At 42.7% G+C, this 24,047-nt stretch overlaps 1 protein-coding gene across 2 annotated transcripts; it reads right to left on the bottom strand.

Annotated features, from left to right (window-relative positions):
* Positions 1 to 1,620: 1,620 nt before the first annotated feature.
* Positions 1,621 to 22,777, bottom strand: NAA30 (N-alpha-acetyltransferase 30, NatC catalytic subunit). Of its 2 annotated transcripts, none has more exons than XM_085061036.1 (5): positions 22,670 to 22,777; positions 21,453 to 22,391; positions 13,968 to 14,091; positions 11,911 to 11,966; positions 1,621 to 5,012 (listed from the first exon to the last, which is right to left on the bottom strand). In XM_085061036.1, exons 2-5 carry the CDS (start codon positions 22,386 to 22,388, stop codon positions 4,875 to 4,877), a joined length of 1,254 nt encoding a protein of 417 aa, XP_084917162.1. In that variant the 5' UTR covers positions 22,389 to 22,391; positions 22,670 to 22,777; the 3' UTR covers positions 1,621 to 4,874. The 2 variants fall into 2 exon arrangements, 1 of the variants encoding a protein (XP_084917162.1); XR_014852390.1 differs by adding an exon at positions 7,277 to 7,403 and having other exon boundaries at positions 4,873 to 5,012; positions 21,453 to 22,713.
* Between the last annotated feature and the right edge of the window lie 1,270 nt (positions 22,778 to 24,047).

Genomic DNA, 24,047 nt, shown 5'->3' with positions numbered 1-24,047 from the left:
GGACTTCAATGATCCTTATGGGTCTCTTCCAACTCAGGCTATTCTACCAGTCTATAAAGTTATTACTATATATAAGTAATAACTTCAGTTTTGCAGAAATTTTTCTCATCTTAGCAAAGCTGCCCAGTCACCTACTTTTTCAACCTTCTTCTTTACTGGTATTTTACAAACAAAAAAAAGGGGAGCAGCAGGTGGCATCTTGTTACAGACAGAAAGTAGAAAATAGTTATAATTTAACTCCTATATTCAATCTTTAGCCACTTTACCTCCTCTTTGTCACCTTCTCTCAAGTCTTCAGCACCCAGAGAGAAGCGTTCACTTCAGCAGAAAGTTATTTTCTTGTCCTGCTTTTGCTTCCTTTTTTTTAAAAGAAAATGCCCCAAATTAATGCAATAGCTGGTGCAGAAAATAGGAAAAACATCTCAGAAAAGTTAAAAAGCCATTTAGGGGTTCACTTTTGACTGACAATTTTTTTTTTAAATACAAGATGGAATTTATGGTGGATGCAGAGCTGGAATTTAAATCTGTGTCTCCCACGTGGAGGTCACATATCCCAGCCACCTGCAAGAGCTAAACAGCTGGAGAATCATTCCTTAGAATAACAGAATCACAGAATGGTTGGGGTTGGAAGGAACCATCTCATTCCAACCCCAGCCATGGGCAGGGACACTTTCCACTATCCCAGGTTGCTCCAAGCCCTGTCCAGCCTGGCCTTGGACACTTCCAGGGATCCAGGGGCAGCCACAGCTTCTCTGGGCACCCTGTGCCAGAGCCTCACCACCCTCAGTCAGGAATTTCTTCCTGAAACCTCATCTAAATCCATCCTGTGTCAGTTTGAAGCCATTCCCCCTTGTCCTGTGACTCCAGACCCTTGTAAAAAAGTTCCTCTTTAAGCTGTAAGGAATCATAAAAGAACCTGGAAGAAAAGCCTTGGAGCTCCTGGCAGCTGAGCAGCAATCTCTGGCAGGTTGGGTACAGCCCTGAGTCACCTGCACAGCTCTCAAACACACAGCCAGCCAGGGACAACTGCTGGCAAATTCCCAGTTTTAGGAGCCTGGACACAACAGTAGAGGGAATAAAGCACAAAGGATTTTCAAAGTAACATGGAAAGTACTTTGAAAGGATTTTAAAAGTACATTTTTCAAAGTACATGCAGGACTCTTCTGTATGTTTTTAAAAGTTCTCAGCATTGCAAAGGCTGCGAGTGGTTCTCAACTTTTGCTTCTTTGCAACCAAAATCACAAATCCCCCATTCTTATCTCCCAGGAAAGTCCAGAGTGACTGTTAGTCATAACTTAAGAGCCATGAAAAAAGGACCCATTTCAGTTCAGCTGTGACACTGATGTTCAGATAAATGATGTTCAAGATTCTGCCAACACACGCATGGAAATTTTAAAATCAAATGATAATTCCCTCTTGTAAAAATCTTCCAAACCATTTCTCTCACAATCAGATAATCCCAGAGTGGTTTGGGTTGGAAGGAACCTTAAGACCACCTTGTTCCACCCCCCTGGACCAGATTGCTCCAAGCCCCATCCAGCCTGGCCTTGAGCAAGCATGCATTTTGTATTTTGTAGACAAAGCAAAACAGCCATTAGAACATTCCCATTGAAAAGGAAATAGATAAACAACTTAACCATTTATTTGACTGCATTGTATTTAGACAACTTGTACATTTCGTAACCCCACTGGTTTTGTTCTCATCAAAAAGGATAAAGGGACAGAAGAATATAATCCACTCAAAACAGCAGTCCAGTATTTTGAGATACACTTGCCATTTTCATAGATGCCCACCTGATACCTGAACTCCAACACAGGTTGTAATGTTTATACAAGACCTGAAGTTTTTTTCAACATAGCACTGAGTTGTAGCAATGTCTTGCAGTGCCCTGAACAATAGTCTGTGACGTACTATGGAACACCAATTCGATGATGCCTTGAAGGTGATGAACCTGATCATTTCTTAAAAAAACAACATAATGAATGCAAACATCCAGACCGACATGTCAGCCAGTAGCAACATTTGGGCAAATTTAAATATAAAAGCAATCAACTCCTTAGTTAGATTTGTCAATGCAAAAAGGTGAGGGGGAGAGGACTGTGTTTAGCAACAGACAGGAGAAATAACCGACGTTTCCTTTTGAAAACCTATGCAAATTCAAGGCTTCCCACTTGATTTCCAAATCCCAAGCAGTACAGAGAATAAATCTGTTTGATACAACCCAACACACGCAGCTTCAGTGTCTCCTGCAGTGAACTCAGTGACACAGCAGCGATGGCAGAAGCTGTCAGGCCATGTGCTCTTTAAAAAACAAACAAAAAAGAGATCTGCACCTATTTTGCACAGTATTTTCAACACAGGCGTGGCAACAACCACTTCTTACAGTAACCAACCAGAACTGTGTTTGAAGTTTGCTCCAGAGGGATGGTTTGGGGAGTGAGAAGGGATTTCAGCTCACTTCCAAGGCGGCTTTTGAATCTGAAGACACCCACGGCTTAAACATTAACCAACAGAAAAGTTGCCTGTCTGGCTTTGCAGACTGAAACCCCAGCAGACACACGAGGCAGCCCAGTTTGCAATTTGTGATTCAAGGTCTGAAACCTCCCTGATCCAGCTCCAGGGCAATCCCTACATCCTGGACCACAGTTGAGGGACACCTGACTCGATGGATTGGCTACCAACATTTGAGTCTTAACACTGATCAAAACTGCTGGAGAGCCACCCAGAAACACTGGCAGCCCCGAGGGAGCAGGATGACAAGAGGATTTATCGTGTCACAAGGCAGCAGTGACAACACAGAGGCTTTTAGGCTGAGCCCCAACATGTCTCGGGAGTAACAGACCCCATTTACAACTCTGTCTTGGGCACCCTTTAAAAGATGAGTTTTCTTTACTGAGGAAGCACAGCTGGTGTGTCTACAAGCAGAAAACTCAGCAGGGCCAATTTCCATTAAAAATCTTTATTTTCAAATACAACTCATGATTTTGTACATGGTAAGAAACGTCCATCACCATGTGCGATTGGTCTGTGCAAAAGGCGGCTTTGCTCAAATCCAGTTTTCCTGCACAGGGCTCTTTTCCAAATGATACTGGAGGTAGGGGTTTTTGTTGGTTTTGCTTTTAGTGTACAGTAATTAGCAAAAATGAAAACAAAAAGAAAACCCAAAAAACCCCACGAGTCAAAACAAACCCTAAAGAGAAAAAACAAAAAAAAAAAAAGGTGTAGTAAGGCAAATCTGGAGAATTCGCTCGATTCCACGAGAGTGGATTCACTGAGAGTTCATCCTTTTGATCCCTGTCTGGACCATTCCCTTCAGAACTGGACTTGATCCTGGTGGGTTCCTTCCAACTCTGAATATTCTGTGAGATCTCTGATTACAGAGGTGCTTCCACAAGTCAACTAATACCTTATTTTTGTCTTTCAAAACGAAAAAAAAAAAAAACCCAACCAAAAACCAACCCAACGGATTCACAGACCTGGGCTATGGAATCACACGGAACAAGAAAGCCTCGACACTGTAATTACTGAAAAAAATTGATGGGTATTGGTAAAACCTATGTAAGCCCAAATAAAGAAAGGAAAAAAAAAAATAGAGAAAAACAGAGCAAGAGTGAATGCAAGAAAGAGACAGAATTCCTTCCCCGCTGCTTTGATTTTAGAGGGGGGAAAAAAAAATCCCCCAATAATTTAGCTCATGTAAGTTGAGAAAATGAGAGCAGCTAAAAATGAATACGATACACCTTGAAATTTATTTCCAAGACCAAGAACCAAAGATTGAAGCATTTTAGAACACTGAAGCAAAGCAATCTGAATCTGAAAAAAAAAAATTGTTCCAACTATCTTAAAATAGCTGTTTCTCAGAGCTTCTAGTAATAATTTTGATTAAATAAAAATCATACCAATTTACATTAATTTTCTATATCTTCTTTTAAAAGAAGTCCCTCAGTCTTTTAATGAAAAAAGTGCATCCAAACCCAGCAGAGATTCACTGGTGCCATCAGGTTCTCTTTTAGCAGCTACTCAAGGTTTTCAAAATAGCTTACACTTCTTGCTATAAGAAGGGCCTTCCAAACCCTTGTTTGGGAGAAGTATCCGAATTATAAAAAAATCTGAAATAATTTATTATCAAATCCAGAATTTAAATAAAAGCAGATTTTTGTTTTTTTTTTTCTTGCAAAGACAATTGAAGAAAGTAAAAGAATAAAAGCATGCACTCCAAACTTAGAGGTGAAGACAAATATACTTATCTATACAGGCACTGGCAGACGCAATTTAATGGTTACTTGTTGTAACACACACCCCACCCTACAATACATTTTTTCATTCACTAATCACTGAGGTACCAATATTTAAGAATGGAAAAATTCAATATTGAAAAATAAAACCTAAAATTGAAGCCTTTTTTTTTTTCCTTTTTCTTCTTCTTCCCCAGAAAACTATGGCAATTTTTGTATGAAATGTTAGTATACTTATAGAATTTTACAATCTACATTGGCTTTATTTTGAATTTTCGGGAACCAAACGCGGCGTTCCCATCCAGGTTTCTCTGATCAAACGTTCACTGTGTGGATGTCCTAAACAGTCAGCAGACTTGCAAAATGAATGAACATATCTTGGCTATCACCTGGCACATCTGGCTGGTACCAAAAGGACTCGGGAGTCTGAGACAATCGGCTTTAATTCGGAACAAAATGCGCCATGCCAAAGTGCAACGAATGTGTGCGACACTCAATGGGACACTGACAGGTTTAAGAGCTGCATGGAAAAAAAGTACTAAAGTCCACCTTGCAAAGCAATTTGGGACAAATTGCATTGCATGCAAAGGACAACTCTGCGCTGCTGGGACGTCGCTTGCTCGCCGGGATGGGATCTCCTAACGCAGCCATAGTTTCAGACGCAGTGCATCCACTCCATTTAAATAGTATCTGAACAGCCTCTTGTCTCGCACAAAACCAAGGTTTTCATAAAGTTTCAAAGCAGACTTATTTGTGATTTCTGTTTCCAATACAACCTTCGAGGGAGAAGAGAAATAAAAAGGAAGGAAAAAAAAAAAAGTGTGGTGTTGTTAGTCAGCGGTTGGAAATATATGATTGCTGAACCAATTCCAAATGTTTTATTTAAAAATATAGTACATTTGTTAGCAATGAATTGAATTCATTTCTTCTTATCTTTACTTAATTAAGCAATATTTCCACATTAAGCATCTATTCCCACATTCAAGCATTCATCCCCACATTAAAAAAAATTATAAAATAGCAGTTTATCCACAACTGTAATTGTAAACAACACATCGAGACTTTAGTTCTTAGCTGTAAATAGTATTTCAGTTCAGCATCTAATAACAAAGGTAAAAACACATCAACAAATAAATCCCAAACAGCCTCTGTCTCCCAACATCCTCCTCCAAAAACCCAGCTACCAAACAGGTTAGGGTCCAAAATATACTGTGAATGAGCAACTGAACTTCTGCATATCACAAGAACTTGGCACATGAGGATTTGCTTAATTATTTCATATTTTTGACCCCGATTTGCTAGATTTCGATGTAGATATAAGCTCTGAATTGACTCCAGCTGTCAGACACAATGTTTGCAATGAATATTTGTGCTCAACAGAAGTGTCACAGAGTGGTCTGGGTTGGAAGGCACCTTCAGGGTCATCCAGTTCCAATCCCCTGTCCCAGGCAGGGGCACCTTCCACCAGACCAGGTTGCTCCAAGCCCCATCCCAGGTGGGTACCAACAAATATACCAAACTCAAATCACAGTGCACACCACAAGAATAAGCAGATTTTTCCATCTTTTTTCCCCTGTGTTGGTGAGATCCCAGTTGCAGAAAGAGCTGTCAGAAATAACCCAGACCACACCCAAGTCCAAGAGCAGTCCACATTAAGACTCAAAATTGTCTCAGAACTCTCAAGTACAGGCAAAAAACTACACTGGCCATAACAAGACACTAATTACTAAACTTTATAATTTTTCAGAATTGTTTCTCTCTCTTCTCCACATGCACAGAACACAGCTCTGCCATAATTGCCAAGCCCTGCACCCACTCCACATAATAAAAACTAGTTCTGCCTCTTCACTGGTGTCCAAGTCAATTATTTAAGGATTCTGCTATTAGGAATGGTTGCACAAGAACAGAGACTGAACCAACCAGCTGACTGGGCTCCATACAGCCCATGACAGTGAACATCCACATTAAACAGGAGCTGATGGTCACTGCAGAAAAACCAAAGAATTAAAATACAGGACCAAAATTTAGCCTGGATTTGTAGGGCAGTTTAAGTCCATCTATTTTATAGCCCCTGTGGCCTCACTGCCTTCAAGAACACATTCCCATTCCCCCTGGCCTCTCCTGCTAACTCACAAGGCTGCTTCCTGAGCTACTTCCAAAGCCACCTGGCAGAAAACCTTTCCTTTTTCCCTCAGTCCCTTTTTCAAAACCTTTCCCTTTTTCCCTTTTCTGCAGTCTGAAGAGTGGCTAAGCCAGTGTGAAAGGGGAAGGCAGCCAGTGGTTAGAGTGGCCATCTTCAGTAAGAATTAAAAATCCATTTAATGTATATATTTCACTCAAGTTTCAAGCCACTCTAACCACATTCCCATGGACAATTCCACCTGTGCTTCTCAGTGTCAGGATGCTGAAAGAACAATAAACCTGGGGACAACAATCCAATGATCAGTGTAAAGCCTGGAAGTAGTTCATTTTACAAAAAGGAACTAAAGAGTCACATTAAAATATTGATCATCAGAGTTCTTAAATTACAGCAGGGCAGTGTTGTAACTGCACACTTAAGACCATCTAATTCAATTCTTAGTTGCATGGCAAGAATGAGAGATTGAATTTCTCTAGTTGGCATCTCACAGAACATTACTAGCAAGTCCTGTGAGCTGATGGAGTACTCCTGACATCCTTCATCCATTAAAATGGGTAACTATTCATCTGTAACAAATTGTGGAAGTTTCATTTTCCTGGAGAGGGCTATTTGCTACACTTTGTACAACTCCATAATTCCATTTTAAACAAAACACTGAAGCCAAGGAAGGAATCTGACCTGTGTAAATCCACCTTGCAGAGGATTATTTATCTGAACTCTCAGCTACAAAGGGCATTCACTCTCTCAAAGGCTCAGTAACCTGGCAGAGTGATGTAACAACTCTCTATTCAACTGCAAGCTCCAACACCTTGCAATGCTAAAACACTTCCAGCACTGCAGGTGATTGAGCTGAAGGGAGTGGTTAAATGTTGAAATACAGGTTTGTTGGAATCCCACTACCTGAGTGAATGCTCATCTTGAAAGCAAATGCAAGAGATTTGCTCTGGTATTTCTAAGGAAGTCTCAGCACAATGAAAAGTAATTCCCTGATCTCAACATACTGCAGCTGAAGACATGTTTCTGTTATCTGAAAAGGAAACACAGGCATATTTTATTCAGATTTCATTTGCTTCTTTTGGTGAAGAATGCATCTCTTCCTGTGTGAAATTTTCAATCAAGCTCCAAACCTTCAACTGTTACATTTATTTCTGCTCTTGTGGGTCGATTTTGTTGTACACATATGCCTGTTAAATCCTCTGATGACACAGTAACACTCCCCCTGAAAGGCAGCAAAGCTCTGATTGGATTTAACGATGTTTTCTGCTCAAGTTGCAACTTTCTGAAGGTTGTGACTTTCTCTTTTATATTAAATTTCATAAACCTAACATTTTAGCTGAACTCTAATTTTAACTCTGTTTAGAAGCAAGAAAATTTCTATATTAAGAGTGGAGTGCAACGTTCCTTGTTGCTACATTTTCATACATTGAATTTATTCCTAAACTGAAGTCAAATGGAGTGGTCAAGCTTTCTTAGTTCTTCAGTTCAAGCTCTGAAGGAACTCAAGTTTAAAAACTAAATCACAGAATGGATACAGCCAAATCAAATGAAGAAAGTCCTCTCAGCACTCACAGAAGAGATTCCTACTTTCAAGTCTGACATGTCATCAGACTCAAGTTATGGAACCTTGTCCTGTGTCCTTAATCAATTTAACTGCCTTAAGTTTTAAAGAAAAATCTAACACTTCGTACTTTATGTGATTTGTAGATTAAGGGAAAGCTAAAATATCAGTAATTCAATGATTTCAAATAGGATTCCCTAAAAATACACATTTCATTTTCACTAGTATAGCACAGAATTAAAATGACATACCTAATAGTGTGGCCAAAAAAACCTACCCTAAATCACCCTGAAGTTTCAATGGGAAGTCCCATGAGAATTTGTGGTTCCTTTTCATGCTCTACATTTTTGCTTAAAAAGGGTTTTTGAAGTCCCACCTACTGGAGTCTTATTTTGATTAGTTACCAGTTGCATGGTACATTATTTCAGTGATATGAAGTGAATGGATTGCATGCAGATTCCTTAGTCATTTGTTACAGATGGAAAACCTGCATATGAACAACTCTTCCTTTTTAACTGTAATTAACAAATGTAACAGTTTCACAGGATGGTCTTCAGCAGTACAGTTTTGGAAAACTGCTTGTCAGTAAAAACAGTACAAAAAGCAGCCAGACGTCCACCCTGCTGCAGTTAGCACATGCTTTTCTTTTTTAAACTGGAAGAAAAATAATTCCAAAACTTTGGAGCTGGAAGTAGAACTATTCCACTTCACCTGATTTATTTCCTTAGTTCTCCTTTTCTGTGCAACCAGCCCATGGAGTTATCCTAAATCACTGTGATCTATTGGGAACTCAGCCCATTATAGTTCACTACCCCAAATATCTGAATTCATTAACATCAAATACTTCAGAAAGTCACAGAGGTAAAAAAAAAAAAAAAAAATCAGAGATCCTTAAGTTTTGTAATGTTATATGCAGACACTCCAGCTGGAAGCTGCTGTCGAGTACTTTCTTCAGGCCTGAAGGTTATTTCTGGTTCACCCACCCACCCCCAACAGCAGATCACTTCCCTGGTTTCTATTCTAATGTAGGCCATGGCCAGCCCCATGGCCAGCTCCTCCCCTCCACACAGATTCCATTCCAGCCAATTCACCTCCTCACTTACTCACTCCACAGCTTTCCCAGAAAAGCCACCCCTGTGGAAGATATTGCATCCTGCAGAAGTTGCCCCTTGGGCAGTGGGCTGACCACTGTACATCACTCATTCCACAGGCCTGGCTTAGTTTATTCCCACTAAAATAGCTCACAGGGAAAAAAAATGTCCCTAAATACCAGAATATTGCAGAGTGCTTTGAAATGCCACCTTTCAGGAGTGATTTGTCAAGATTTTCATCTGTGGTGTTGTATAAATCCTTTGTTTTTCACTGCTCAGTATTGGTACCTCAAAAGTTAAATCTGAGACTTTGGAAAGTAACACTGAGTGAAACATTTATCAGATTATGTGCCACAAGTCATTAAAATTAAGTCTATTTACTGCATCTATTCCATAATTAGATTGAAGGGAAGAGTTTCCAAGCAGCCTTTGGAAATTTTTCATGACACCCACAGCTGCATATTCATGTTTTTAATCCTATTCCAAGCAAGTTTCAGAAAACAGCATTTTGTTTTTAATTGTACTCCACGTTATCTCAAAAAGCAGTATCTTTTTGTTCTCATCAGGATTCTGATTTTATTAAAAGATGTAGAAAAATATCTTAAAAGCTGCAGGGATGATTAAACTATTTATACATCTCACACAGACAAATTATTGCGATGCACTACTTCGTGTTTTATGAGCTTGAAGCATCAATTAACCAGAAACTGATCTCTGACAACTGTTGTGAAAAGTGGTGAGGGCAAGAGTTAGGCAGAGGTTTTCGTGGGTGCCTAGTTAGATTTCTCAGATTCTGGTCTGACTGAAAACTCAGCACTCCACCATGTAGTCCAAGTAACCAACATCCTTATTTTGCACCACGGGTATGTGGTAGGAAACCATGCTTGGTGGCAAAGGAAAAAAAACCTTTAAAACATTGGCTGTTTGGCTTTGGATAACCTCTATGTAGAAAAGAACAACATAAATAAAGTAAGTGTGGGTGTACCTATCTTGATGGTGCAGAAAAATCAGTAAAATACTCTGCTTGCATTCCATGCTCCCTACCAGGCTCCCAGTTTAAAATGCAGTGCCAGCACAAAGACTCAGCTGGTGCAAAAGTCCCCCAGAAAGCAGGGGATGAGTTTGGAATCATCATCCTAACAAAAGCAGCTCCAAAACCATGCTGCTCCCATCCAGCACACAATTCAAGGAGTTTCAGTTGCAGTGCCTTTGAACAGAATCTGAGAAATGCCCTTGGTCCAAAGCATTGATACAGCACCAGAGATGAAAATCTGTGACTAAGACTTAATGAGGCCTCACTGCAGACCAGCTTGCAGCCCTAATCACATTTATTTCATGTTTATGGAGATAAAAAACAGCAAGAAGGGCTCTTGGATTAATATGAGAGTGGTAGAAGAAAAAGACAGAGAAGAGGTCACTGTGTTAAAGGTCACCTGTCAGACAGTCCAATTTAGAAATTAATTTACATGAGAAGTAGCACACATTCAGAAATTATACAGTAATTACTGCAACTCAGAGCTTGAGTAGAAATATCCAGTTCTACTCCTGACTCTCGAAGAACAGTGGGCAATTCACTTCCCTTCTCTGCATCTCACTTCTGCAACTGTGATGTGAACAGTGTAACCCTAAGTTCTCAAGTATTTTGCAATTTTTGAAAATCTTGAACAGTCAAAGGAACAGCAAATCAACTCAAGACCACAACAGAAAGCAATGGGGAAAACAAACCAACCACACTTTTTTTGATTAGTTCAATGTAGGCAAGTAGTGAAAGAGATTAGAGCAAAGCATGTTAGAAACCATGATAGAAGCAAGAAGCCAGAATAAAGAACTCAAAAGAATTACAGATTGCACTGTACTGCCAAAGTACAACATAAATCAGAAGGTGGGGTGATGGGGGGAAGACACCAGCAAGTAGAGGCATGAAGGAATCTGAAGGGAATAATAAATCTCTCAATGAATGAAGCCAGAACACAGGCAGGGATGCTGCAAGAGGTGAAACACAACGAGTGGAAAAACAGAGTATGTGCCAGAAGCCCCGTGACACCAATTGTAGCTTTGCATAGGAAACTTCACCACGGGGCAGTGAGACAATTAGGAGAGCAGTGGGACAATTGAGGGAGCAGCTGAAGTGAGATAAGAGATCAAAGGATCATTAACTATGACACACTGAAAGGACAGTGCTCAGGGATCAGGAACAACTGCATTGTGCCAAGGAGCTGGAAGTTAAAGGGATGGATAACCTGGTTAAGGAGGATGGATGGATGCAAGGAGAGTTTCTCACAACTTAAACAAGGCACGTCATGATAGAGAATTGCCTAATAGATATATGAGAAAAGCAGGAGCTGTAATCTGATAAAAGAATAACAACATTTAGGTCGGGGAAGTTTGCCAGTGACTCAGACACTCTCCTTCCACGTTTGTGTCGCCATGCTAACCCACTGCAGCTCTGCTCTGTGCAGTGTCAGAGCAGCCTGATGATAAATGGCTGTGATAAATCCACATTCTGCAGCAGCACAGCACACACTGTTCTCGTGGCTGTGTGTACTCTGAAGGTATGGCAGGGCTACACAGGACATGCTCATCCCACTGCTCAGCTGCCCCTCAAACTGGGGCCCTGGCAGGAAAATGGGCCTGAGGGAAGGCTGAGGCAGCTTCACAAGGTAAAACAGCTGGATTTCAGCACTTGGGATAAATTTAGAAAGTCCATCTCCTATTTGTGCTATACTTTTTATGAGGTTGTTTTTCCCTTTTTTATATTAGAGCTTCTTACCAACTTATTTCCCACCTATAAAAAGGTCCTGTAGAAGAAAAGCCTGTGAAATGAATCCACATACAAGAGAATGCAAACCATACACATTATGAAAGTTTTGATTTTAAAATCTTACCTCATCACAATCTCCTTCAACCATAGCATAAATAGCTTTCTTAACCAAGTTTGTACCTGAAACACAGATTTCAGTAAGTGTCAGAGTGGCAGTGCAAAAAAAAACCAAACCAGTTTATATATGACTAATGTGTGCAACCTACATGATATGACACCTGGGGAAAGCAGGGAGGAAAGAAAAACAAGGAATTGCATTTAAACTGCAGTCTCAAGTTTGAGCACTAAAATAATCTGTGAAGTTATCCAGAGACTCAGCTCAAGTGCAAGATTCTTGTAACACAAGGATATTAGAAACAGGCTGCTAAGCTTAACATAGTGTTATATATAGCCTTCCAAGATGTGATTCATTCCTTTTTGTTGCATTTAAAGTCAAAATCTGCTGGCATGTACTTGAAGGACATTCATCTTCCAAGGGAATTTCCTCTTACTAAAACAAATACTTCTATTAGTAACAACTTATGAAACCACTGTTCTTATGGCTCACTCCCATTTGGGTTTGCTAGTATCTAATAATATTCTTGAAGCCCATCCCTTCCCCTCAGTCAAGCATTAGTTTAATTTTTTAATCATTATTTTTCATCTATTTCACAACAGTTCTACAAATGTAATATCCCTACCTGTCTGTAGAATTGGGGTGAAATTGAAAGTTGATTTCAAAGTTATTAGTGGAAAAAACTGCTGTTCAGTGAAATTGCATAAATCTCACTTCCATAAGAAGGCTATGGAAAAGGAAAAAAAACCCCAAGGAATCTACAGAATGTTTTAAAATATTCTCAAAACTTTAATCAATTAAGATTTTCATTGAATATTAAGATAAAACTGTTCTACATTTAAAGCAGATCTTCAGATTACCAGCACACTTTGAGAAACAGCAAGGTGGCAAATGTAGGAAAAAAACCAACACATATAATGCTAGAGTAAGCAAGGCTTTAAAGATAAATTCTATGTATGTAACTCTAATTTAACAAACTGACTAAAGTGAGGGAAGAGTCTCGCAGAGATCTTCATAACAACAGCATTAGTTCTCATTTACTTATGAATCCAAGCACCTGCAATTAAATTATGGCAGACTCCTTCATGACTCAGCTAAAAGCAAAGGAGAGACAGTGATTTCTCAGTATCCTCTTCCCTCTGCTCCACTACAGAAACCAACAATGGCTTTTGAATTGCACTGGGGAAAGAAAAAAATCTGCACATGCTTGAACAGTCGTGGTAATGTGTTTTTTTGGAGGGTTTTTTTGGAAGAGAGCAAACACAACGATACATTCTGCAATGGATCACTGTACTTTTCAATTGCAAGTAATTTTCTGTCTTTAATCACAGAAGTATGAGCTGTTCAGTGTGAATGAGTGGTGAAGCACATTTCTAAGCTTTGGAGCTGACAGCTACGTTTAAAGTTAAAAATACCTTATAAAATGTAATTCCACAATAATCAGCATGAAAAAACTAAGTTCCATAAGAACAGGTATTTAATTAAGCCAGCTTGGCTGAGTGGTGCTAGAATGAGAATCCCTTCATCAAGGTAAACCTGATTAATGAGGGAGGGCAAACTCCCTGCCAAGAGTGATTTCTTTACCATGTAACTTCCCAACAAAACAGATCTCCATTTCAATCATTCAAATAACAATACACAGCTATTTTTCTTCCCTGATTAATACAATAACGAGCTCCATACATTCTCCCTGATGGGTAATATATGCATAATTTATAGGGGGAAGTCAGGAAATAAGTTCACTGTAAAAAAAGGAGCCTGAACACAACACCACAAATCAGTTCCCACTGTTATTTGGCAGTGGGATAGGCAGAGGTAAGGGGCTGCTGCCTGCCTTTCTTTTCAGCCTTATCAGATCCCAGGTGTGAACCTCACAGGGCATTTCAGGTTATTTTAACAAAATCAGGAAAGCCACTGGGGAGCTCGTGTGGTTGAGTAAGGCAGGGATGACACACAAAAGCACCACATCCTGAAAGTTCAGTTCAGCTTAAATCTTTATGACAGCTACAGTTATCCCAGCTAGAGGATTTAAGGCAGAAAGAACAAAAAAAAAAGGCTATTCTTACCAATTCCTTTTCTTCTGTATTTGGAATCCACTGCTAACATGGCTATATAACCTCTGCGGAACATCTTTTTGTGCATGTCCAGCTTGCAGACGATGGCACCTACACACTCCTCACCTACCATGGCCTTAAAGACAAACATACACGGATGGAATTCTCAGTTTGGGATCCACAGCGCTACCAAAAGCAGTAAACCAGTTCATTTTTCAAGTGAAACAGCCACGCAGAATTTGTTTGGATAAAGCTATGAAAAGGTAACGACATCAATTTTCAAAGCGACTCCGAAAGTATTAATATGATTAAAAGGCATTGCTTTATTACGTTCCAGTAAAGTTCCAAGGCAATTAACAACTAATTAATTACTCCTGGAGAGAACCATATTATCATTCACAAAGTCTACAGGCAAAACCACGTGTGATTAAAAAGGGGAAATAAATAAAATAAAGACCAGGTTAAGGCATAAATTACCCTTTCATATGGGCTTCTGCAGAGGAAAAAAGTCCATTCCTGTTTTATAGTGATCTGAATTTTCCTGTGCAAGGGCTGTGGTAGATAACATGCTTAATTTTTGTCTGGTTTTAATGTCAAGGCCACAAAGGATCAGAGAAAAGCGTTGCTGCATTTAATCTTTAGAAACTGTTGTTTTCAGTCATATGACACCCGGAGAACAAACAAAAAAGCACAGTTAATTTCACACACTTTAACTATTGGGAGATTTCGTTTGTTAAGAGCTATGCACTGGCAGTTAATCCCAGTGGCATTGTCACTGTAACCATGGTCGAGGAGACGTAGGCATTCTGAAATATTAACAAGAAAAACCCCCAAAATGGAAAGGACCCAACTCCTCCCCAAACACTCATCAAACCACTTGCACACCCACTGTGTTCACCAAAATTTTACCATGAAATATATCAGAGAAAGGAAGACTCATGTTAACTGAAGGATTAGGCAGCATAAGGGATTAACGACTTTATAACCTGCAGCAGTAAAACTGAGTAATGCCGCAGAGTGGGACAGCATCCAAAGGGAAAACAAACTCCTGTGCACTCAGGAAAGATGGGCAGAGATAAAAAGAAACTCATAATTGTATGTATGGGTGTGTGAGTGGATCCACAGCCTTGGAGAGACCTGCAGGGGGGACCAGCCTTGGGCTCAAGTGCAGCAGCTAAACCAGGACTACAGCACATGATTGGCACAAGCATGTGTTAGCACAAGAGCTGCTGGAAAATCCAAATTTACGACTCTAAGACATGCCAAATGAAAAGGACTTGCTAGAGCCACCACTGCCAGGCCTCAGAGCAGCCCACCTGTGAACCCAGAGCTGACTTTATCCTAAGTCTGGGGTATAAACTCAACCACCTGAACCTTTGTGCACAGCTTGTAGGCTAAAGCTCCACGGACAGAAGATTCCTTCCTGCAGGTCATACTGCAGGCACAGCCTCTTCACCCCAAAAAGAATAAAGTCTTCAAGCATCTCCACCTGGATGGTGGGTTATGAACCAAGTCAGCTGTCAAGCAAGAGCTGCAGCAAAAATGAAATTAAGCAGCCAAAACAAGAACAAGCTGCACTTACAAAGCCCTATGATACACCATGATCCTAACTCCATTTCTAATATAGCTGAAGCAAATATAACTATTGCTAAGCTTTTATTTGGCAGGAAAACACATTTCAGCAGTATCCAAGAACAGCCTTGAACAATCTAACAAGTGGGTTTTAAAACAACAAACAAAAACTGTAGCATGATCTAACTGGACTGAAGCACACAGCCTCTAAGCAGTCTTTCATTTGTTCCAAAACACAGTTTATTCCACAGAAAAGAGAAGCTGTACTTATACTCCAACGGTGTATGCAAAGTTTCAGCTCAAGGCAAGTTCTGTATCTCAGCTCAGACCTGAGAAAAGCAGGGAGTTAAATAAAGAGTATCATCAGACAGACTGCTCAGAACATTGCTATAATTATGCAGAGTACCTAGATGTAATCTTATACCTCACTAAAAAAAAATAAAAAAAAAGCACACCACAAACTAGCATGTTGTAGTTGTGCTTTGCCCTGGAGTGAACACGTGCAAACTGTTGATTGTAACAGTTACATGGAGAATTTTTAAGATATAGATATTTTTACACACTTCAGGGGTAGTGACAATCTAGACATTACATATCTGTGCTCTTTTTGTTCAGGGCACTTTTCAGAAAACTAACATTCATGAATCATATATTTAAAATGCAAAATGAACGGCGAAGAATTTTGTTTCAGTGATCAAAGCAGCAAATATCCACTGGTTTTACCACTGCTGCCAGAGAGCTGAATACAGAATGACTTTGTTACAAGTTCTCCAAACACTTAAATCTATTTCTCTGTCTTCAGGCAGGTAAGTCTGGCAGTTAATCTACAGCTGTTGCACTCACAGAGGGAGTGCTGCATTTCCACCTCAATTAGAGGGGTTTTGTTGCCTTTCCTCTCTTTTCTCCCTCTTTCCAACCTCACCTACAGCTGGAAATGAACCTAAACTGTGATGCGAAACTTTGCAATTTAATTTCCTGGAGAAGGTTAAAGTGTGTAAATAAAAAAAACCCAGATGGAAATAGAAAGAGTTGTGAGGAGGGAGGAAAAGTAGCTCCCACACAACACCATTTACGAAAAGATAATCATGGGCAAAATTTTCTTTTCTGGTATAAGAGAGTGCTTAGCTCTAAACATTTAAGTTTCTACAAAGAGAATTCAGCCTAAGTCACTATTATATATTATATAAACCCCACCGAGTACTATAAGATTTACTCCCATACTAGGTTATTAGCAGTGGGATTAACATACATGAATCCAAATCCAATATTTGCATCAACTTTGTTCCTACTAATAAGTTTAACTGTTTAAAACAAACCAGATTCTAATATACTGGAGGAGTTAGTAGAGAAATGTCTGTACATCAGCGAGAACATTACTTTTCACTGAATTAATCAATTTGTTTTAATTTCATTATCAAAGATGGCATGAAGTCTGTCAGCCACAGTCTGAGTATGCATTTAATATCCAGCTCCCGTGAATTTTGTTTAAAGGAGATTAAAACAGCCAAGTAGCCCCAAAAGGGAAATATTTTGCAATTCAAACACAGCAGAACCTGCACTACTGCACTGCATTTTCCTTTCACACCTGCATCTAAATCCATCCCAAAGCATCCCAGGCACAGCTGTGGATGAAGGGATCACATTTAGGGATCATGTTACTGAATGCCATTAGAGGATACGTTCAGGCTAATGGTTTTAACCTCCTGTCTGGCACTTCAGCCAGAGTTCTGCCCAATACCTGGCAAATCACCACATCCCTCTGTTTCTACTCTACACCAGCAATTCCCTCCTGTGCAAGGAACACCCTCTGCCACTGCTGGAATAACTGCCCTGCCTGTTGTCACCTGCTCAGGTGCTGCAGTGACTTCAGTTTTCACAAAGCCACCGTCTGTGGAAGTGTGTCTCTGAAACTGTGATGACCCCCGAAACCAAAACTGGAATACAAAGTTTGCAAATTCTCCTGCAAAACTTCTTCTTCCTACATCTGCCATGAGGCCAGGAAGACTTCTCAGACAGCCTCCTAACTTTTCTGGTTCTTCTTTTCAGCTCCAGGTTTTCCACAACTGAAAAACAGGGATGATGTCTTACAAGTCTTAATTTCAACACCTGAGACTCTTGAATAAAATCCAATTTATTAAAAAAATGCAAAGCATTAGTATAAAACAAGATCTTAACTGCAGTCGTTTAGGATTTACAACACATTTAAAACCACTTACATGGAATTAATAGGTTATTTTTAAACTTGTGAAAGTTTAAATTATACGTGCTGCTATAGCTAGTGGCAAAGTTGAGAACCCAATAAAAAGCACAGATTTTCCAGATTTTTCTTAAAAGGCAGCTGAGTGGTACAGTGAATTACAGGAGAGGTTACAACACTCAGCCAGAACTCTGCTTTTATTATGTTCTCTCTTATCCAAACTCTGGCACAGAGCAAGGTTTCCTAAGCTCACCTCTCCCACGCTCAAGGATTTTGAAAACAATTATCTGAAATATTTAATTTATCACTCTGAAATGCAAGTTTCAGAAACTTTAACACTGCTAAGACTAGAAGCTACAAAACCACTTTCAAACAAAGCTACAACTCTGAAAATGCATTTACAATCCATCTGGGGACAAAGATGTAGCAGTGCTCTAAAATACTTCACATGGAACAGTAGATACCCTTTGCCCCTGTCATCTTTTGGCAGAGTAGTTATCATTTGAGGAGCAACTGAGCTGACAGAGCTTCTGAGAATAAGTAAAAACCAGGCATTTACTGGGCACCCACACCTAATACACAGTGCAAACCTGCTCTTCCAAAGACAAGCAGAACATGAGTTTAAGCAGACAGCTGGAGTTTCCTAGAATCCCAGAATGGTTTGGGTTGGAAGAGACCTTAAAGATCATCTAGTTCCAAGATCATCTAGCTCCAAGCCCCTGCCATGGACAGGGACACCTTCCACTGGGAGTTTATGGAGGAGAAGTTTATGAATTTGTCACAGTTCAGATGCTGCTGCAGTGTAACACCTGACCACTGAGCAGTATTCCCAACTTGCTACCCCTGAAGTCAGGAAAACAGTTATGTGGACAAATCTGACAACGAAATTAACAGAGGTTTAAGATTTCCAGCATCTCCAGGTTCTTTTTAAGTGGAATATTAACTTCTTCTTTGAGTGTACAGTTGGGAAGTGGTGTGAGCCTGAAAAGCACACCAGTGACCAGTCAGGGTTGGTCCTCTGCCCTCCCTCCAGCAGTGCATTCTCACCTCTTCTCTTTCCTACAGAAATGTATTTGGAGCTCTAAACCAAGAGAGCATGACCCTAGAACATCTAGATACACACACATTTGTAATATCTCCTGGTCAGAGGGGTATCTTGGCTCCCAAAATCAGAGAAACAAAAGGGCTGGCACAAGGCAGGAAGAGGGAGTTGAAGAGAAAGGAAAAACAAGGAGTACTTTGGGTTGCACCAGCTCTTAGAAAAACCAGGCAACTTGGGAAGGCCAAGCCAAAATTCAGCAAGTTTCAAACATGGAATAAAGTTAATAATGTCCCCAGAAATTTGCTTTGTATGGTCAGGATAGGAAAACGATGCTTTAGATGGTTCACTGAATAAATCAGAAAGAGACAAATACTGATTATTTAGAGAAAATACTCAGCCCATCTTAAATCTCAGTGGTGTCAGTCCTTTCCCCTCACAGGGAGAGAAAAGGAAAGGTGCCCATGATAGCACAGGGAAGAAGGTGAATATGCTTTGGAAGATTTTTCAAACGGTGATGGTAAAATTCAGTAAAGGAATTGAGTGAATCCTTTTTCCAACTACAACCAAATCACAGGCTAATCCCTCTTCCCAAGACAAAACCTGAAACCAGAAGGGTGTGGGGCCACAATGCATTAAAGACAAATGGTTCTGTGACATCAGGCACTAAGCTCCATGTTCACCATCCTGACACTTCTTGCTAATTGAAATATGCAGTCCCTGACTGAAGATAAATATTTTAAAGTGATTTATTAGAGAGAAGTAGTTCGAGAGTCCATTAACTGCAGCAACAAATTATATTTTATAGAGCAGAAAGTCTTAAAGACAACCTCTAAGAAACAAACCTTAAAAATATTGTAATCAGTCACAGAAAAAAAAACCCAAACCCCACATGAATTTGACTCAGCATGCTGCAAGACCTTCAAATTATTAAGCAGATAATTTGTTGGCTTTAGACATTCACAGCCACAGTCTCTACTGTTTTATGTACTTTACACTGTTCCACCTTTCAAAAAAAAAAAGGCAAATACACTGAGTTCAAGGAAAGTTTTGCTGATTCTTCAAGGCTATCAACAAATGAAGCTGTCACTACAAAATAATCTTTCTCTTCCTTGAGTGATCTTACTCTTTGAATGCACTCATCAAAAATCATCTGTTTCAGTGCTCTGTCAAACAACATGTCATAGCTCTTCTCACAACAAAATTCTCCAATTATTCCCTGAAAAAAAACCCATAATGATTTAAAGTCTAAACAAATGCATTGTGATCTAAGAGTATCCAACATTGCCTTGGCATTACCAGGAGTACACCTGATGCTGAAAGTCTGGACTTTTCTAGTTCTTGAGCATTTTATTCTCAGCATGAGGTAAATCAGCCACAGGCAGAGCTCAGTGTTTGAAGAACATCACTGTGCTCTGATCAGCATCCCTGTAATGGCAAACATGACTTTGCATCCAATAATACTCTCCAATATTTTCATATTCTGTTTTGTTCCAGAAGGTCAACTTCTTGCTTTGCCCAACTTCCTATAATCCTCCTGTGTTCCCTCTGCAGGGTTTGAAGAGGCACAGCTCTGAAAATCCTCCTATAAATCATATCAATCCTGCTATAAATCATCCCAGCTCCTAAAACAGGAACACTCAGGAAGTTTAAGGCCAGATGGACTCCATTAGCCTCACCTCTTGCACTCATATTCTATCAAAATTTCAGAGATACCCCTGAACTGATGGGTGTCTTGGCTCTGGCTAAATCAGACCTTTCAGAGAGGTGTCCAGCCTTCATTAAAACATCAAGAGAGAGGAATTCATCATTTACCTTAGCAAAGAAGTGCCACACACTCCCCTAAACGTTCTGTTTTGCAGCTGTAAGGGTTCCTACGAGCAAATCAAACACAGCCAAGCTCTTGCTATGCACACACACTCCTCAGGCCAACTTCTACTCCGTTTCATTCACCTGTGGATGAATTATCATCCTAAAAGCATGCAACTGAGACACAAGAAGTGCCAAACATTTAGGAAGGCAGGGGGGCAGCTAAACCAGCCTTTCAGTAGTGCAGCAGGAAGAATACAAAACTAAATACGTTGTTAGTGCAGGGAGGCAAAGTGAGCAGCACGAGAATTCCTGCATGCTGCGAGCACTCTCACACCTGTAAAAGCAACACAGCTGGACTTGTCTTTGTCAAAGTAAGCTCACAGATCAAAAAGTCTACTAAACCTTTCACAGTACCTCTCCACCTATCACTTAACATTTATGTGCCAGCCCTGCTTTAGTCAGTTTTAAAACCGTTGTGCAAGAATTACTAGGCAGTTATAAGGCATTAGTGGACTAAGTACTTTCCTTTTTAAATCTAAACCCAGGAACTGAGACAGAATCATAAAATGAGCTACCAAAGGTCACGAAAGTCAATGTCAAAACCAAGATTAGAAGCCCTGAATTCCTGGATCCTAGCCCTGTGCTCAAACCCTTTCCCCACCACCTGAAACGTGTGTTAACAAATGTAGGAACTTCGGGCACATGCTTTACTTGTACATGCACAGGTCACAGGGGGACAGGTATTTCCAAAAAAGCTTGGCCTTATCCACAAAAAGATCATTAAAAGTACTTCCACAAACGTCAACCCTTCCATCCTCTCCTCCCCAGCCCCAAACCACTCCCAGCTCCTGCCCTCCCTGCCCCCTCCGGCACTTACCAAAAAGCAAAGTTGTGGCCAGTTGTGGATAAAATACCTATATGTGTAAATGGAGTAGGGTTCAGACAGATCTTTGGTGATCAGTCTCATGATATCGGGCATCTGCAGCTCTGACTCATACTGGACGTATCGTATCGTTAGGTCCTCCTCGGGCTGACAGTCCGTTCCCGAGCCTTTCAAACTGCAGGCTGCTGCTAAGGACCCGGAGAGTAGCTGCAGGGACTCCTCCTCCTCCTCCTCCACCCCTCCTTCATCCCCCTCCTCCTGCTCTTCCTCCTCCAAGCCAGTCTCTCCTGCCAGCCCATTGCGGGCTGCAGTCTTAGCAGCAGCAGTCGTGGTTGTGGCAGCAGGCTGGCTCCTGTCCCCTTTAGCCGGGGGAGAAGGAGGAGGAGAGGGTGCAGTCCTTCCCTGGGGAGGGAGGTGGTTGGCGTGGGGGGACGAGCAGGGCGCTGCGGTGGGGGGCGACGACTGCTGCTGTCCGGAGCCCATTGTTTTGCTGGCTCGCTTGTTCTCCAGCCCCTCGGGGGCCGCCCCTGCCTCCGAGCCGAGGATCTTGCCCTTGAGGGAGGCCCGCAGGTGCCGCAGCTCGGGGCTGATGAGGCCGTTGAGCTGGTGGTTGTGGTGCGGGGGGTGGTGGTGGCGATGGTGGTGCCGGTGCTGCGGGCCCCCCTTGCCGCCGTCGCTGCCTCCTCCTCCTCCTCCTCCTCGCTGCTGCTGCTGCTCCCGTCCGCCCGCGGGTCCCTCCTCTTCCTCCTCCTCCTCTTCGGCCTCCTCGTCCTGGGCGCCGGAGCAGGCGGCGGCGGCGGCGGCATAGGAGGCGGCAGAGGAGGAGGAGGAGGAAGCAGCTCCCCCTCCTCCTCCTCCTCCGGGGAAGGGGGAGAGCGTGTCCCCCTGCGGGGACAGGACGCTGCTAGGCCCCGGCGGTACCTCGGCCATATCCTACGGGAGAGACCGACACAAACTCACCGGGGAGGAGGAGGAGGAGGGCGCCAAACCCAACGGGGGCCACGGGAAGGTGGGGGGGAGGCGCGGCGGCCTCACGGGCCGCGCTCGGCGGGGAGCGGGGGGGGGGGCGCGAACAAAGGCACGCGCGGTGCCCGGGCCGCCCCTCGCCGCCCCGCCGCCCCCTGTGGCGGCTGCCCCGCTCCCCCCGCGGGCGCGGGCGGGGCCGTTCCCGGAGCGCTCGGGGCCCGGGTCCCCCCGCCGCCGCCACTCACCGCCGCGTCTGGGCAGCTCCCGCTCCGCCGCCGCCAAGCGCGGCCGCCGCGGCCGTAAAACCCGCGGCCAGTTCCTGTCGGCCCTTACGACACTTCCTCTCTTGGCGGCGGCGCCTGGCGACGGCGGGGCGGGGAGGGGCGGGGCGGGGCGAGCGCCCTCAGACGGGTCTCGGGGCGGAGAGCAGCCCTGGGCAGACAGGGACAGGGACAGGGACAGGGACGGGATGGGATAGAACAGGGACACAGGAGAGAGACAGGCTCACACAGTCACAGAGTCACGGGGTCACAGAACCAGTTGCGCTGGAAAAGACCTCTGGGATGGTCCAGTGCAGCCTGTGCACACACGCAGTGTTTCCCAGGCTCAGGATATCCTGGGCTGGCAGCGCCCACAGCGATCATGAGGTCCAACTCCCGCCCGGCACAGCACACCGCGGCAATCCCACCCTGTGCATCCCTGAGAGCATTGTCTAAACTCTGAATTCTGGCAGCCCTGGGGCTGTGCCCATTCCCTGGGGAGCTGTTCAGTGCCCCAGCACCCTCCGGATAAAGAACCTTTTCCTGATATCCAACCCAAACCTCTGGTGACTCAGCTTCCTGCTGTCCTTTGGGTCCTGTCACTGGGAGCGGACAGTTCAGACCCTGTCCCTGCACTACCTGTTAAAAGAAAGCTTTGGCTGCCCTGAGGTGTGACCTCTCCTCCAGGCTGAACAGACCAAGTGTCCCCAGCTGCTCCTCATGAGGCTCCCCAGACCCTTTTCCATCCCCATGGCCTCCTCTGGATGCTCTGGAGCAGTTTAGTGTCTTTTTCCTTCAACACCTCCAGGGATGGTGACTCCACCATCCCCCTGGGCAGCCTGTTCCAATGTCTAATCACCCTCTCTGTAAAGAAATTCTTCCTAACATCTAATGTAATTGTCCCCTGGCACATTTCAGGAATATGTCCTCTTGTCCTGACACTTGTTCCCTGGGATTAGAGCCCAATCCCCACCTGGCTGCACCTCCTGTCAGGGAGTTGTGCAGAGCCAGGAGGTCACTCCTGAGCCTCCCTTTCTCCAGGCTGAGCTCCTTTCCCAGCTGTTCCTCACCAAACCTGTGCTCCAGACCCTTCCCAGCTCTGTTCCTTTCCCTGGACACACTCCAGTCCCTCCATGTCCTTCCTGAATCAAGTGACCCAGAACTGGACCCAGGGCTGGCGGTGTGGCCTCAGCAGTGCCCAGCACAAGGGACAGTCACTGTCTGCTCTGGGTTTTGTTTGATCAGCCCAAGCTGGAGCCTGACCAGGCACAGGCACTGCCCACAAGGACCTTGCCAGCTGTGTTTAGTCTGGGGACAGGCACGGGAGGTGTTTTGGTGACACTGTTGCAGATCAGAGTGCAGG

The sequence above is a fragment of the Lichenostomus cassidix genome, chromosome 5 (genome assembly GCF_008360975.1).
Source record: "Lichenostomus cassidix isolate B80296 chromosome 5, HeHo_3.0, whole genome shotgun sequence".
In the NCBI taxonomy this organism is placed as follows: Eukaryota; Metazoa; Chordata; class Aves; order Passeriformes; family Meliphagidae; genus Lichenostomus; species Lichenostomus cassidix.
The sequence above is the reverse complement of the archived record's forward strand: the minus strand, read 5'-3'. Positions and strand labels throughout refer to the sequence as shown.

Bases quoted from the DNA above. Each gene is read 5' to 3' on its own strand.
- NAA30 (XM_085061036.1), bottom strand. From the start codon at position 22,388: ATGGCCGAGGTACCGCCGGGGCCTAGCAGCGTCCTGTCCCCGCAGGGG. The intron at 14,092-21,452 runs GTAAGTGCCGGA...TTTGTCTTTAAG, and splicing joins GGCCACAACTTTGCTTTTTG to GCCATGGTAGGTGAGGAGTG. The intron at 11,967-13,967 runs GTAAGAATAGCC...TCTGTGTTTCAG, and splicing joins ATACAGAAGAAAAGGAATTG to GTACAAACTTGGTTAAGAAA.